This window comes from Ostrea edulis, chromosome 7 (genome assembly GCF_947568905.1).
Source record: "Ostrea edulis chromosome 7, xbOstEdul1.1, whole genome shotgun sequence".
Classification (NCBI taxonomy): domain Eukaryota; kingdom Metazoa; phylum Mollusca; class Bivalvia; order Ostreida; family Ostreidae; genus Ostrea; species Ostrea edulis.
In genome coordinates, this window is record NC_079170.1 from 51,830,696 (window position 1) to 51,844,374 (window position 13,679).

The 13,679-nt window shown below is 33.8% G+C and overlaps 1 protein-coding gene and 1 long non-coding RNA gene across 3 annotated transcripts in view; one reads left to right on the top strand and one right to left on the bottom strand.

The window, feature by feature from the left end:
• Nucleotides 1–13,679, bottom strand: part of LOC125654314 (putative helicase MOV-10) — a 42,891-nt gene that overhangs the window by 9,690 nt on the left and 19,522 nt on the right. For both annotated transcript variants that reach the window (XM_056144700.1, XM_056144699.1), the window contains 7 exons: nucleotides 12,902–13,044; nucleotides 12,368–12,550; nucleotides 11,857–12,004; nucleotides 5,020–5,291; nucleotides 3,364–3,572; nucleotides 1,664–2,088; nucleotides 503–682 (listed from right to left, as the gene is read on the bottom strand). In XM_056144700.1, the coding sequence (XP_056000675.1) occupies nucleotides 503–682; nucleotides 1,664–2,088; nucleotides 3,364–3,572; nucleotides 5,020–5,291; nucleotides 11,857–12,004; nucleotides 12,368–12,550; nucleotides 12,902–13,044 (1,560 nt within the window). The remainder of the gene's footprint in view (nucleotides 1–502; nucleotides 683–1,663; nucleotides 2,089–3,363; nucleotides 3,573–5,019; nucleotides 5,292–11,856; nucleotides 12,005–12,367; nucleotides 12,551–12,901; nucleotides 13,045–13,679) is intronic.
• Nucleotides 6,242–12,773, top strand: LOC130048239 (uncharacterized). The gene is made up of 2 exons (XR_008797089.1): nucleotides 6,242–7,120; nucleotides 12,349–12,773. It is a non-coding gene; the product is annotated as an uncharacterized LOC130048239 (long non-coding RNA).

The following is a 13,679-nucleotide window of genomic DNA, read 5'->3' on the forward strand; positions in this document are numbered from 1 at the left end:
TGTGCATTCAAGAAGTCACTGAAAACACATTTTTTCCATCAAGTTTCCAGGACTAGTTTCTATCATTTCAGTCATTCGTGTAGGTTAGATTCTGTGAAAAACTGTGAAAACTAAAGACTGTGTGTCTTAGCTTTCGAGTACCATTTTGTGATGTTTAAAAAAAAAAAAAAAGAAAAAAAAAAGGAATTGTATGTTTTAATGTATGAGACATTATATGGTGTGTGTGCATGTGTGTATTTCATTATTATTTTGATACGCCCTGAAACTGATGTTTATTCTTATCTAGCATATTTATGGTATCTTGTGTTTTCATGTTTTATATGTACAATGAGGATAGGTACAGCTTTTAATGTTTTATTTATTTTCTATGTAATATGTGTATAACATTCTGTTGTAAGGTATAATGCATTGTAAAGCACCTTTGAGCGTATATAGTGTATGAAAAGGGTGCAATATAAATATGGTATTATTATTATATGCAGCATTCTATGTGTGGGCCTACCTTAGGGTTCCTGAGGAATCCCAGGTTGTAGCTGAGATCCAGTGAGAGGAACTCGGGATTAGATCGGACTGTGGAGACAATGATAATCAGTCTCTCCTGGCCCTGAAACTCTTCTACGGAGCCGACATCCACATCTTGGAACTTGCCCTTCTTCTGGAGTAAATGTCGAATCTTCTGGACCTGACATGAAGGTGCAGGAACTTTATTAGTTTTTACAAGAACATATATTTACATGTACATTAAACCTAGCCTTCAAATAACCATGTGTTGCATATAGCGAAGTTGGTATTGAGTGTGACAGACAAACAGAGAGATCATGATAAAATGATTCAAAAGTCTGCCACTGCTATGAAAGCTGGCAAAACTACATTCATTTTCACTTTTGTAAGAATTCAGAATTGTTTTCTACATATAACACAGATGAAAGATTATGTATGATACATAGAACAACCTCTCTTTGTTTTAAAGTTGAGAGTTTTATGCCCCCCCCCCCCCCTATAAAACTCAAAACTTAACGACTACATGTAAATCTCCATAACAATTTCCCTTAATTTTGTTCTCTATATATAGTTCTTTGGTTTAAATAGCATCAAAAGTAATGCAATGTCTCCATTTAGTTATACTAGTTTACTTATAATTTTTGGGAACGATTTTCTTTTATAAATCATGGAAACAAAAAAATTCTTTCTATTACTGGTAAACAGTTGATGCATGCATTCTGTTTGCATGACATCTTCAATTTGCTATAGTTTCTTTGTTGATTTTCTTGCTTCTTAAAAATGTCAATTTCAGGACGTCAAGCAAATGGTGAACTGAGTTTTCCTTTCTTATTTTCCTTTTTTTTTTTTTTGACAATTCTAATTAAATTACATCATAAATAAAGTTTTTTTTTTGTTTTTTGTTGGGTCAAACACACATGGCATTTCAGTTATTTTTGTAGGAAAATGCTATAATTTTAGATCTTTGCACCTTTCACACCAGTAAACAGATTACGACATTTCTACAATCAACTTGATGTCATTGGTCTTAGATAAAGCAGTAACCATCCTGGCTGCATTACAAGCTTATCTTTTTTTATTGTAAGCTAAGTCTGATCCAGACGAAAGATTCTAGTGCCAAATGATTCTCCATAATAATCTGTAAATCTATCAGCAATCTTACCTGCTTCCTGTATGGAGTGATAATCCCTATTTGCTTCTGTTCAATTCGTAGCCCCCTCCTCTTCTCTGTCAATAACTTCCTCACATAACTGTACACAATAGCTGCTTCCTCGGGGTTAAAGAACGACGGACTTCTCTCTTCCCTCTGGTCCTTACCAATGACCCCATGGAAAATAATCGGGAAATTCCGAGCTGGTAGCTCCTCCCAATCACAAAGACTTGTTCTTATGCCTTCATCAGCATTTGACACAAGTTCACCATCATAGAATGTGTCATTGGAATAGTTTAAGATTGCAGGATGAGAGCGGTAGTTCCTTAGGAGTTTAGTAATAAGCCTGTTGTCATAGTGACCATTCGGGTAATCCTCGTTCTCTCTGCGTTTGTACACTTGCACTTCATTCATATATCTCTCCAATAATGATGTTCCTGTAAACAGTGATGCAAAAGCATCAAGAATCAAATATAGAAAGTTTGATAGTAGGGGGGGAGGGGGGTGTCTAAATGACCATAATTGACAAACATTCTCCTAAGCCACCTTGCATCTGTGGCTAACTTTGGCACATATTGTGTAAGAATTCAATTAACTGCTTACACTTACCGTATTTTGCCGAATATAATACGCAGTGGTGTTTAATACGCACCCCCCACTTTGAGCCTAAAAGTTGGTGAAAAAACGCACTTCGGGTGTATAATACGCAGCAAAAATTTAGACCAAGCGGTAATCTTTATTTTATACTTGGTGTTAATTTTCACTTAATATTTTTGCAGAAATAATGAATTCTAAACAACGCACAATAATTTGCAAACTTTTTGAGATGAGGTCTACATCGCGGTAATCTTCAATGAGAATCTTCAGGGAAATATCAACCCGGACAAGCCTGTTCATTTCAGCAAAGCACTAGATTTTGTAGCATTAAAGTCTTAACTGACTCGATATTTCCTTTGTTGAAACTTAAAATCAATCAAATAGCCGATGTTATAAAAATAAAATTAAACAATTAAACTATCGCTTATTTTACTGTTATCAACACACCATGGTAGGTACAAAGATGCAAATTATCAACTCCTCGTTAACTACAATGACTATTAAAATGTGTGAAAAAAAATTTGTTAGGTATTTCTTTACCCGGAGGGGGTATCTAACAAAAGCATTGTACACAACAATGGCTTCATAAAACACACGCTTTTACGCAAGAATAGTTATTTCAAAGATTCAAATAAGTATTTCATTAAAAATTAGGCCTATTCATAAAACTTACAGTAAACAAACTTTTAGCAAGTGACAAAATTATTTTCCAACAATTTTAGCACGTGTCAAGGCATTATTGTGTACACATGCTTTCAATAATGGCGGCATGCGATGTAATGAATAGTCAGATCCAATGCAATTTGATTGGCTGTTTGTTTCACGATAATTGAATTATTTAGATATTGTAAGTATACATATCACATTTTCTGCAATTTTACGTTTCTGTAGTAATTTTCTTGAGGTCGAATTTTCTACTTAATAAATAGGTGAACGTGAAAAGGCGTACAGTATCCGAAGCCTTGGTCTTTGAGTGAAATATTACACTACTTAATCGCCGAGTTTCATCTTGAAAAAAAGGTCAAAAACCTATTGTGGTATATAATACGCACCCCTTTCTGGCACAAAAATATTCTCTAAAAAAAGTGCGTATTATATTCGGCAAAATACGGTACCTAATCCATATTGCTGAGCTATCCGAGATCTGAGGATTGGTCCCAATTGCTGAGGGTCCCCTGCCAAAACGAGCTGTCCACAGTCTAGGCCTGGGTCCACGGTCAAGATCCCAGCTATTGATATCAAGGCCTCTGGCTCAATAGCCTGGCCCGACTCGTCAATAAAAACATGGCTGAAGTGACCAGCTGGAAAATTTGCTGATGCCAGTCTGTTTGGTAAAATAAGAATAAAAATATTCAAGAACTTATTTTTATGCAATATAAATGTACATGCACATACATATGTAAATACAGTGTATGTTGAATACATGTAAGTTCACCCATGAACATTCTGAAATCAGACCCAATCACAGATATCAATTCTATCAGTGTAAGAAGATGTATTTGTGAAACACTGTTGCCCTAATATGGCAGCAAAGTTGATAATGACATAGGTTAAAGTTTTTCAAAAGTGGGTCAAACCCCAAGGACAAGGTCACAAGATGAACAAGAGGCCCATGGGCCACATCGCTCACCTGAGTCACCTTGGCCTATATCTGAAGATTTTCCATACATATTGGCATGTAAAACTTTAGTCCCTATTGTGGCCCCAACCTACCCCTGGAGGCCATGATTTTTAGAAACTTGAATCTGCACTATGTCTGAAAGCTTTCATGTAAATGTCAACTTCTATGGCCCAACAGTTCTTGAGAAGAAGATTTTTAAAGACTTTCCCTATATATTTGTATGTAAAATTTTGATCCCCTATTGTGGCTCTAACATACCCCAGGGGCCGTGATTTGAACAAACTTGAATCTGCACTATGTCAGAAAGCTTTCATGTAAATATTGGCTCTTCTGGCCCATTTGTTCTTGAGAAGAAGATTTTTGAAGATTTTATGTATTCATTTCCATGTAAAAATTTTATCCCCTATTGTGACCCCAACCAATCCCCAGGGGCCATGATTTAAAAAAAAAAATTGAATCTACACTATGTCAGGAAGGTTTCATGTAAATCTCAGCTCTTCTGGCTCATTGGTTCTAGAGAAGATTTTCAAAGATTTTCCCTATAAATTTCTATGTAAAAGTTTGATCCCCTATTGTGGCCCCATCCTATCCCCTGGGCCATGATTTGATAAACTTGAATCTGCACTATGACAGGAAGCTTTCATGTAAATATCAGCTTCTCAGGCCCTGTAGTTCTTAAGATGATTTTTAAATGACCCTACCCTAATTTGGATTTTTGTGATTATCTCCCCTTTGAAGGGGGCATGGCCCTTCATTTGAACAGACTTGAAAGCCCTCCACCCAATGATGCTTTGTGCCAAGTTTGGTTCTGGAGAGGAAGATGAAAATGTGAAAAGTTTACAACGCTGACAAACAAATTTTGATCAGAAAAGCTCACTTGAGCTTTCGGCTCAGGTGAGCTAAAAATTTGGTGCCCAAAGAAAGGTCTTGTTACAAGGAATACACATAGGAAATACAAAAGCCGTATCACTAACCATTCAAAAGTCACGGCCAAGGTTAAAGTTTTAACAGACAAACCAAAAACTTAAAAGATTTGACTACCTTTTAAACATATCACTTGGAATCACTGACCTATTCTCTAAATTTAGACCCTCACAGAAAACTGTTTCAAGACCTATGGTTAGATACAGCCCTCTGAGATTGCCCTTACCTTCCAGCAGTGACGAGCGTTGTGATGATGACTCTATATTGCATCAGGTCCTCCACTCTGGGGTAATAATACTGACCACTCATCTTGCCGTAGTTACAGCAGTCTTTGATTTTATCAGGCACGCTGGACCAGCTTCTGGAGGCAGCATTCAGCCGTAACAGACTTTTCTTTGACACTACTTTGCTCCCGAGGATACGCTCAGCCAGCAGGTCGGCTGCGCTGTTTGACGGAGCGCAGGCCAAGATGTGGGAGTCTGACTTAAAGTAGTAGATCTGCACAAAAAACAAATAAATCACACTGTTATCCATTTCTTTTCTGTAGAGAGGAACAACTGAAATGTTAAAAATCCAATGTGTGATCACACACTGTCAAATCATCTGTTTTTGCGGTAATTAATTTTTGTGAGTTCAGTAGCATGGAAATACCCAAAAATTGAAATTCTCCGTGTAGAAGAGAAACTGAACAATAGGAATGATGGCTCTTCAACCACAAAATCAAGTCCCACTAAATGTAATTATTTTTCTCAAACCATGAAAACTTAAAATTAACCCCACAAAAATAAATGACTTTTCAGAACATATAACATGACTTGACATGATTTTACGGTATCCAGAAAAATCAAACACACATAGTGGTGGTTCTTATGTCATCAAATACTCAGGCTACAGACTCCATGGCCAGTCAGTACAAAACAGTATGGAGAAATTGTGAAACTTTCATCAAAAGTAAGTTCACCAAGGTTTTATGGCCTCGGGTATTTCATCAATTCTTTTTGTATCAAACATTCAAAAGAGTACACTAATAATTTCTGTGTTTCCAAACACTTTACGTTAATTCTGTAAGGAATTACTAAGTTTAAACTTAAAAAGTGAAATCACATCTTGTAACTAGTATACAAGGTAATTCTGATCTAAAGAACAAACCAGGATCTAAACGAATCTGAATACTGCAGACACAACTACAATGTATTTCCACATGATATAAGTGGTTTAGTACCAACAGACTTAAAGTTACACTAAACATCCTTATTATAATTTCAGAAGAAAGGTTTTGCACAAGGAAAGACACTGAGTAAATGAATTGAATATACGTAAATACATGAACGTGCGTATATGCCAAATATCAATTTCAATATCGTACATGAGTATTGTAACAAAGAATTTAAGTGCTGTTCCACGTAAGAATCATGCAAAGGGTGGCACATCGACCATCAGGGATTGAATTGATACTTATATATACTTTACCACTATACATAAGAACCCTATATGTGGTACTAATTTTTTCATCTGATGCATACCTGCAGAGATATGTTACTAAAAATAGATTACCCCCACAATCAACACAAAATAGCTAAAAATAGGCAATAAATTGTAAATTGTATAATCAATACCGAGAGGAAAATACCAATATATTTTGGTCAATAAAAATATACAATGGCAAATAAAGTCCCCTTTTCCTTTATGCATTGCCATAGTGACAATATCTCACTTGTCTCCATGACAACGGTTGATTTTATTTGATGAATATGGTTTTCTTGAAAAAACATCTAATTTTTAAAATTACTTTTCTTAAAACAGCAAACACTTACAATCGTATGAGATTTATAAAAGAGAAAAGGGGATTTTGTTTAATCAATTTTCATTTTCAAAAGTGTGGAAAATTCATTTTTTTCCCAGAAATGCCTCCTTTAAAATGGTGAAAAATTCCGGGAAAATGAAAAAAACGAGATATATTGAAATCATTGAAATATAATAATTGTGCATTAACTTATCATCTTTGATTATTTTAGTTAATGATTATATCAATGTATTTTCATTTTTGTTTCTTAAACTATCGAAATATAATATATGATCCTACCGAATAGGTAAAACAATAATTTCTGAGAAATTTAGGTCGGGATCGAAATTCCCATTATACCTAACCCATTTGTTTCCACCACAAGTTGTACCTGTAGACGAATTTCAATTTGGAATTGAAGTTGTTTTTAAGCTTACCTTTGTAAGTTTTAATGAAGAGGTCATGTTACTGTTACATGTAAAGACGTGTGGTTTATCAACACTAACGATCGGTTAATATTCATATGAAGCACCATGTAAACAAGGTAGGGCCTATATCTCTTTACCACAGGGGCTCAGTTTCAACATTCAGGGTATTCTTTAATCTCTATAGAGAAGTAGATCACAGTGAATGGGCTTGTCATATGTAGAGGTTAGAATTAATTATCCCCGGAAAAAGAATGTTCCCACTCCCGAAGATTTCTTTTCTATACAGCCCATGTGAATTGAGAGCCAGTTGATAAACTTCACTAAAGAGATTAAGTATTACATTAAGGGTAGGGGATTTTTTTAACGCCATTTTCACAGTATTGGTGATAATTCATACTTGCTAATGTTATAATGCATTCTACATCAAGATATATGATTAAACCCATAACAAATATGACCAAATATTGACCAAATGGTACCTTTAACAAATCCATTGATATATAACACTCCGATATTCTATTTAAATATAATATTCAAGATGTATTACTGAAGATATGGGGTATTTTGTGTGTTATACTGTTGCAGCTAAAAATGGCTTTATTTTCAAGTTTTTGTTCAAAGAGATTTATAGAAGAGGCTTTTGGTAATAAAAACCAGATCAATGAGAAATTATTCCACTTTTATGTGCAATTTACTGTATGTAAATCGAAAAAAATATTAACGAAATAATATTTAAAAATATGAAAATGCGTGTACATTATGCAATTTTAAAAAATTCCAATGTTTAAACTTACAAGTAAAAAAAACTACATGTTATTTCATTATTTCAACTTTTGTTTTGCTTTGAAAAATGAGTTGAATACTAAATGAAACATTATAGAAACGTTGAGTGGATTATTCAAAACTTGAAAAAATGGCGCATTTTTCTCTAACTGGCATAAAAATGTCCCAAAATTCTGTAGTGTCCGCAACATGTGCATATTTTGGAATGCCTGATGACTTATATTTCTATACTCTTACTGGTAAGAGGCAATACAGCTACTAATGTATCTACCAAAGAAACAGACTCTAATTCATTATTGCTAAATTTTCTGGCAGATATATTGTGTTTTGTAAAGTCTGCAACCTTGTGGAGTCCGCAACGGCTTTTTGATTTCATAGATTTTTTCAAGAAAATGTATTGTGATTTATCTTTATGATAACTATAACTATTCAAGTATTTACTTTAAACATGTAATGGATTAAAATACTGTAAAAATATATGTTCAAACTCGGAATTTACACCCATAACATCTATTGTATACATATTCAAAATCCTTCAATTTTCAGTCTAAAGTTACATATTTCAAGTCAATTTTCACATATTTCAAACTGAAGAAGTGGAAACTAATTAAACAAATATATGTCAAGATTTTAATTGTTTAATGATAAATCTAAATATATTCCAATTTAATTATGTTGCAGACACTACAGTAATGATATGTATTCCAATTTTCTTAAGTGCCATAGACTAAAAGATTTCAATGAGCCACTAAGATGAGCAGCCCAGAGAGGTTAATGAAATCAAGGGAGAAGATAGAAGAAATAGGGTGAAATTTAAAAAAAAAACCAGTGAAGCTATGTATTTTCAAAATTTAAGAGGAATGAAATGTTCTGGAATGGACGTCTGCCACATTATGTCGAAGTTGGCTTCTAAGGGGACTAGATGTGCCTTTTGTTGTGAGTTGTAGAATCTGATCAGATATACATCCGTTAAATCTAACTCACGGTCTTCACTCCAATTAGAATTCTGTGATACTGATTGGGAGTAAGACTCTTGACTGTCCCTCATTGTCTAAAGAAAGGGTATATATGTATTTCAAATACTTGTGAAAGCAGTTATAATTGTAACGGGACAGTTACAAATGATCCTTAACAGCAACAACAACCCCACCCTAATTTAAACAAAAGGCCCATGAGCCACATCACTCACTTGAGTCACATTGACCTGCCATTGTTCAGCTGATGTGAATTTTCAAAGTTCACTGGGTTTTAAAAATGATTGAAATTAAACATTTTATTCATATATAATGATTTCCATATCTAGTTACGGAATGTATAAAAAAAAAAACCTGGTTTGTAAATTGACAGTACACATTTTAAACACAAGGTGTCATACATGTATGCTTATAGTAGTTGTACAGTTGTTACCTGTATGTAAAATTGTTCGATTTTATTTTATCACTATCATCATCATAAACCAATTTAAAGTTGTCACTTAATTATGTGTACTTTTGTATAATATTCTATTGGTAATCTTTTGTTCTAAATGTTCACACCTGTATAGTGGCAATACTCTAATATATGGGCAAAAAAAATCTGAAAAATTGATAAGTTTCTTACACAAGAGAGAGAGAAAGAGAGAGAGAGAGAGAGAGAGAGTAAATAAATAATAATAATAAAAAAAATCATTTTGATGAGGTAAACAGGTATATATTTTTTTAAACTTCACTGTAGCGTGAGTTATCTTTCCTTTTTATATTGACTTGCAGCTTGAGTTACCTTTCCTTCTTAGTGCATATATTTATATAAAATTAGCTACTGAGTTTTTATATTAACTAAATTAAATCAAATTACTTGCTATTAAGTTTATTCTATATTTTTAAACATTTACACAGAAATGAATATGCATTCATTAATTATTTGGTAAAAAAAATTAATTTAATTTTGTTAAAACCTTCGGAAAGTTACAATTTTATATCACGAAACTTAATTCAACGTGAGGATTTCAATTTTGCGAAGTGCAAGCGTGTGGCGCACAATTGTTTAACATATATATCCCATTCATAAACTCTATCTAAATCAATTTGAATTCTACTTATAGTTCAATTACAGGAGTTGGAAATTTTTCTGTAAAGGTTTACAATGTAAACAACAATCACTGAGCTTTCGCTTTTCTGGCTTAGCTCAGTGGTTGTTGTTGGCGACTCGTGTAATCTCGATTGTATTTAGATCCGCTGTTATACTGTACATGTACTCATTTGTTTCTATTTCTTGGGGGCACTGCATTGATCAGTGTATGTATGTCAGGTGTGCGTGTTTCAATATGTTCATAATATAAATGACCGACACTACACTTTTCCATTGCAAGGCTCTATTTAATTTTTGGATCGCCGCGATTTTCACGCACCAGCGTTCTTAGTTACGGTGTGCCATCTAGCGGTGTTTATGAAACTTCCACGAACGATAACTAAAACTCACGATTATTCAGCGATTATTTTATTATTTATAAAACCGGAATGAAAATTTTCCACACTTTTGAAGTTTTAAAATGGTGATTGAAGATTTTACCTTGAGATATGTGTAAATGGTTCTTTATTTCAGTGTTGCTGTTTTGAGAATTTCCGTTTGGTATTCCCGACATTTTGTATGAATTAGTACACAGTAACAACTTTTCGATTTTTTAAATAAAAATTATACTGGGTGACAAAAAATGAAAATAAACAGATTGTCATATATTATGCACCCAACTATTTTTTTTCTAAAAGTTTGGCCCAATTTCGTAACATTGGATGTGCCGCGGAAATTCAATTTTGCATGATTCTTACGTGGAACAGCACTTAACATCATAACACACAATGTGTATTATGTACCTATAAATCAACGGCCAAATCAGGATACATCTATACTCCTTAAAGGGACTGGTTCACGATTTTTGATAAAAATATTTTTCATTTTTGATGTTAAACATTAAAAATATAACTCATTTAATGTTGACTGCCAAAATTTTGACCTTCTGAATGCAAGAATAAAAGCAATATTTTAGCCTTGAATCTGTGTTATGTAAACGAAGACTCGAGTCTTTTTATGTATACAAACAAGCAAGTGAAATATTGATTTTGTAATATAAAGCATCTTAATTTTGTCTAGTCACAAATTTTAACTTTTAGATGACACATTTTACCCCAAAAATGTTTGAAATGTGAAAGTTATAATAAACTTAGATCGATATACATTTCTTTTGAAAATTTCGTAAACAATAACATACCGCAATCTTTGTTTACAAAACAAATAATAAATTCTCTAACATGAGCTTCTGTGATAATGTATAACCTTAATTTTTATATGAAATCTTTTAAACACATTAGGCAGAAGATTTTGATCATTAACAGTGAAAAAGAAAATTTTGGGGAAAATCGTGAATCAGTCCCTTTAATGGTCAAGATGTGTATTGTGTGCATCAATCATTCACTACTTGTGTACTGTGATACTTGCAGTTAACAGTAAAACCAGATCTCTTTTGAGTTTAGAATTGTCCATGAGTCTCGTTTTCCTGTCAAATCCTGTACAATGTCATGGTACTATTGAGTTCAGATAGATAATACGAAAGAGCAACAGGAAATAGCCATTTTACAAGCATGTAGTATCATGACATCTCAAACTGCAGAAATATAATCCTATGGACAAAAGCATGTTGAAGTATTTTATATACCGTATAGCAGGAGTTTTCCATGGGTGATAAATCTGGCTTATTTCAGCGGTTAGATACATGTAGCTTTTCGTAAAAATTTCACTTGCCAAATATGAACCCAATCGAGACTTCAGTATTTACAAGAGAGATAACTCATCCTTGTCTGCAAAATTCATTCCACTAAAATTATCAGTATACCTTTGAGCCAGGAAATCACCAAATTTTAGACCCATGGAAAAAAAAATGCTATACGGTATTTGCCATTTATACTGGGGATAAAATTTTGGGGTAATGACGGTACTACTATACAGAAAATATACTACAAAACAAAAACTAGCATTCCCTAAATCGTTAATAAACACTTATTTCAGGTCTCTGACATGTTTTCTGTGCACGTTTTACCTGTAATAAGGCCTCTACAATGGTGACAGTTTTGCCCGTTCCGGGGGGCCCAAACACAATATAGGGTGCAGGCCGAGAAGTCCCCGTTACAATGTTGGTCACCGCTAACTGCTGCTCCTGGTTTGACTCAATCTTCTTGTCAAAAAATCTTTTTTTATAAAAAATTCTGTGTCAGTGTCATAGCAGTATATTAAGTCAAATGCTCTAGACTTTAAATTTTGGAGAGAAAAGAAAATACATGCAAACTACTGAAAACATGCTCTTGGATTATGCACAAACAGATTCTCAACAGTTACATTGCTTACATGTATTCATCTAATCTGAATCAGATGCAGTTACATAATTACACTGTGTAGAGAGTATGTGAGCGAATGTAACATTTAATTTGATATGCATTCCAACTAACAAATAATCCTACATTTAATACCCTCTAAAAGGAACATAATGATACATGTTTAATGCTTGTCTCAGCACAACCTTTGTTTTCTTCAGATCCATGTGGACCACTTACTTTCGCTTTTTGGAGATACTGTACAGCCCTCGAGTACAAATGTTGTTTGGGGTTGGAAACAGAAGACCGTCCAGACCGTCCTCCATCGCGAGCACACAGGCGCGGTACTGCAGCTTCAGAGGGAGACGATTAAAACTGAACCGCACGCTGAATTTACTGTTGTTGACAAAATTGGACACCAGACTACAAATCAATCAGTGTATATAGAAACACATTTCCTTTATATAATCAATTATCAACCTTCTCTAATGCTGTAAAAGGTGTTATCTAAAACAACAAAATGACGGAGGCACTGTTACAAAAAAAGTTGATCAAAATAATATAGAGTATCTGCCTATCTCGATGAAATCATATGACTGTGCTTTTTTTGGTATTGATTAACATTATTAGAATTCATCAAACATCATTTGATCTTATTAATGGCTTCATTCTGCTGAAAATTCCTAAAATCAAGAAACCATATTTGATTTGAAATTCAGCCCAAATGCCCAGTAAAACAAGCAGTTTCTGATCTATGTTGCCATGGATTTGTACCTGTCATGAAATCCCAGAGCCACCTCCTTCTGCTGAACCTCGTGGACATAGCCCTCGTATTCTTTCTGACCATTACCACATTTGCGGACATACAGTTGATCACCTTTTAGGACTGAGGGCCTGTTCTCAGCCAACCCTGGCACCTTTCAATAGAAAGTGACAAATTTATTCTTTTCTTCAATTCTTAGATATATGGCTTATTCAAGTTAACCTGATTTATTTTTCCCAAAGACATCAACAGTCTCCACCATAGCAATTCTAACCTTGATTTTAAGTAAAAAATTAAAAAATTAATTAAATGTCAATTTAAGTTTACATGCTGAAGGACTGTACAATGCACTTCCTAATTCAATGGAAATCTGGAAATATTTTGCAGATTCACATTTTGAGAAATTGGGTCAAATTCTATATATTGCATCTTTGTATATCAAACTTTGCAAATCAACATTTTGACAATAAGATGACATAGAAAGTCTTTTCCATGAAAAATACACTGTGAAGATCTATGGTATTTTGGCATGATTAGCAATGTTTGTATTCACCTATACAAAACACAAACACCTGTACATAAGTCAGCACAATTCCAGTCTGACAGAAATCGTGTACTAATTGTTAAAACAAATGTAGTGAACATAAATACATAAAGATGCACACTAACAATAACATGTTGTTTCATATTAAAACAACTCGGGATCATTGTTCTCGAAACATAGGTGCTTGCCTTCTGAAAACAACATGGTTTATGTCTTCGTTACAATTTATATCACACCAATTAATT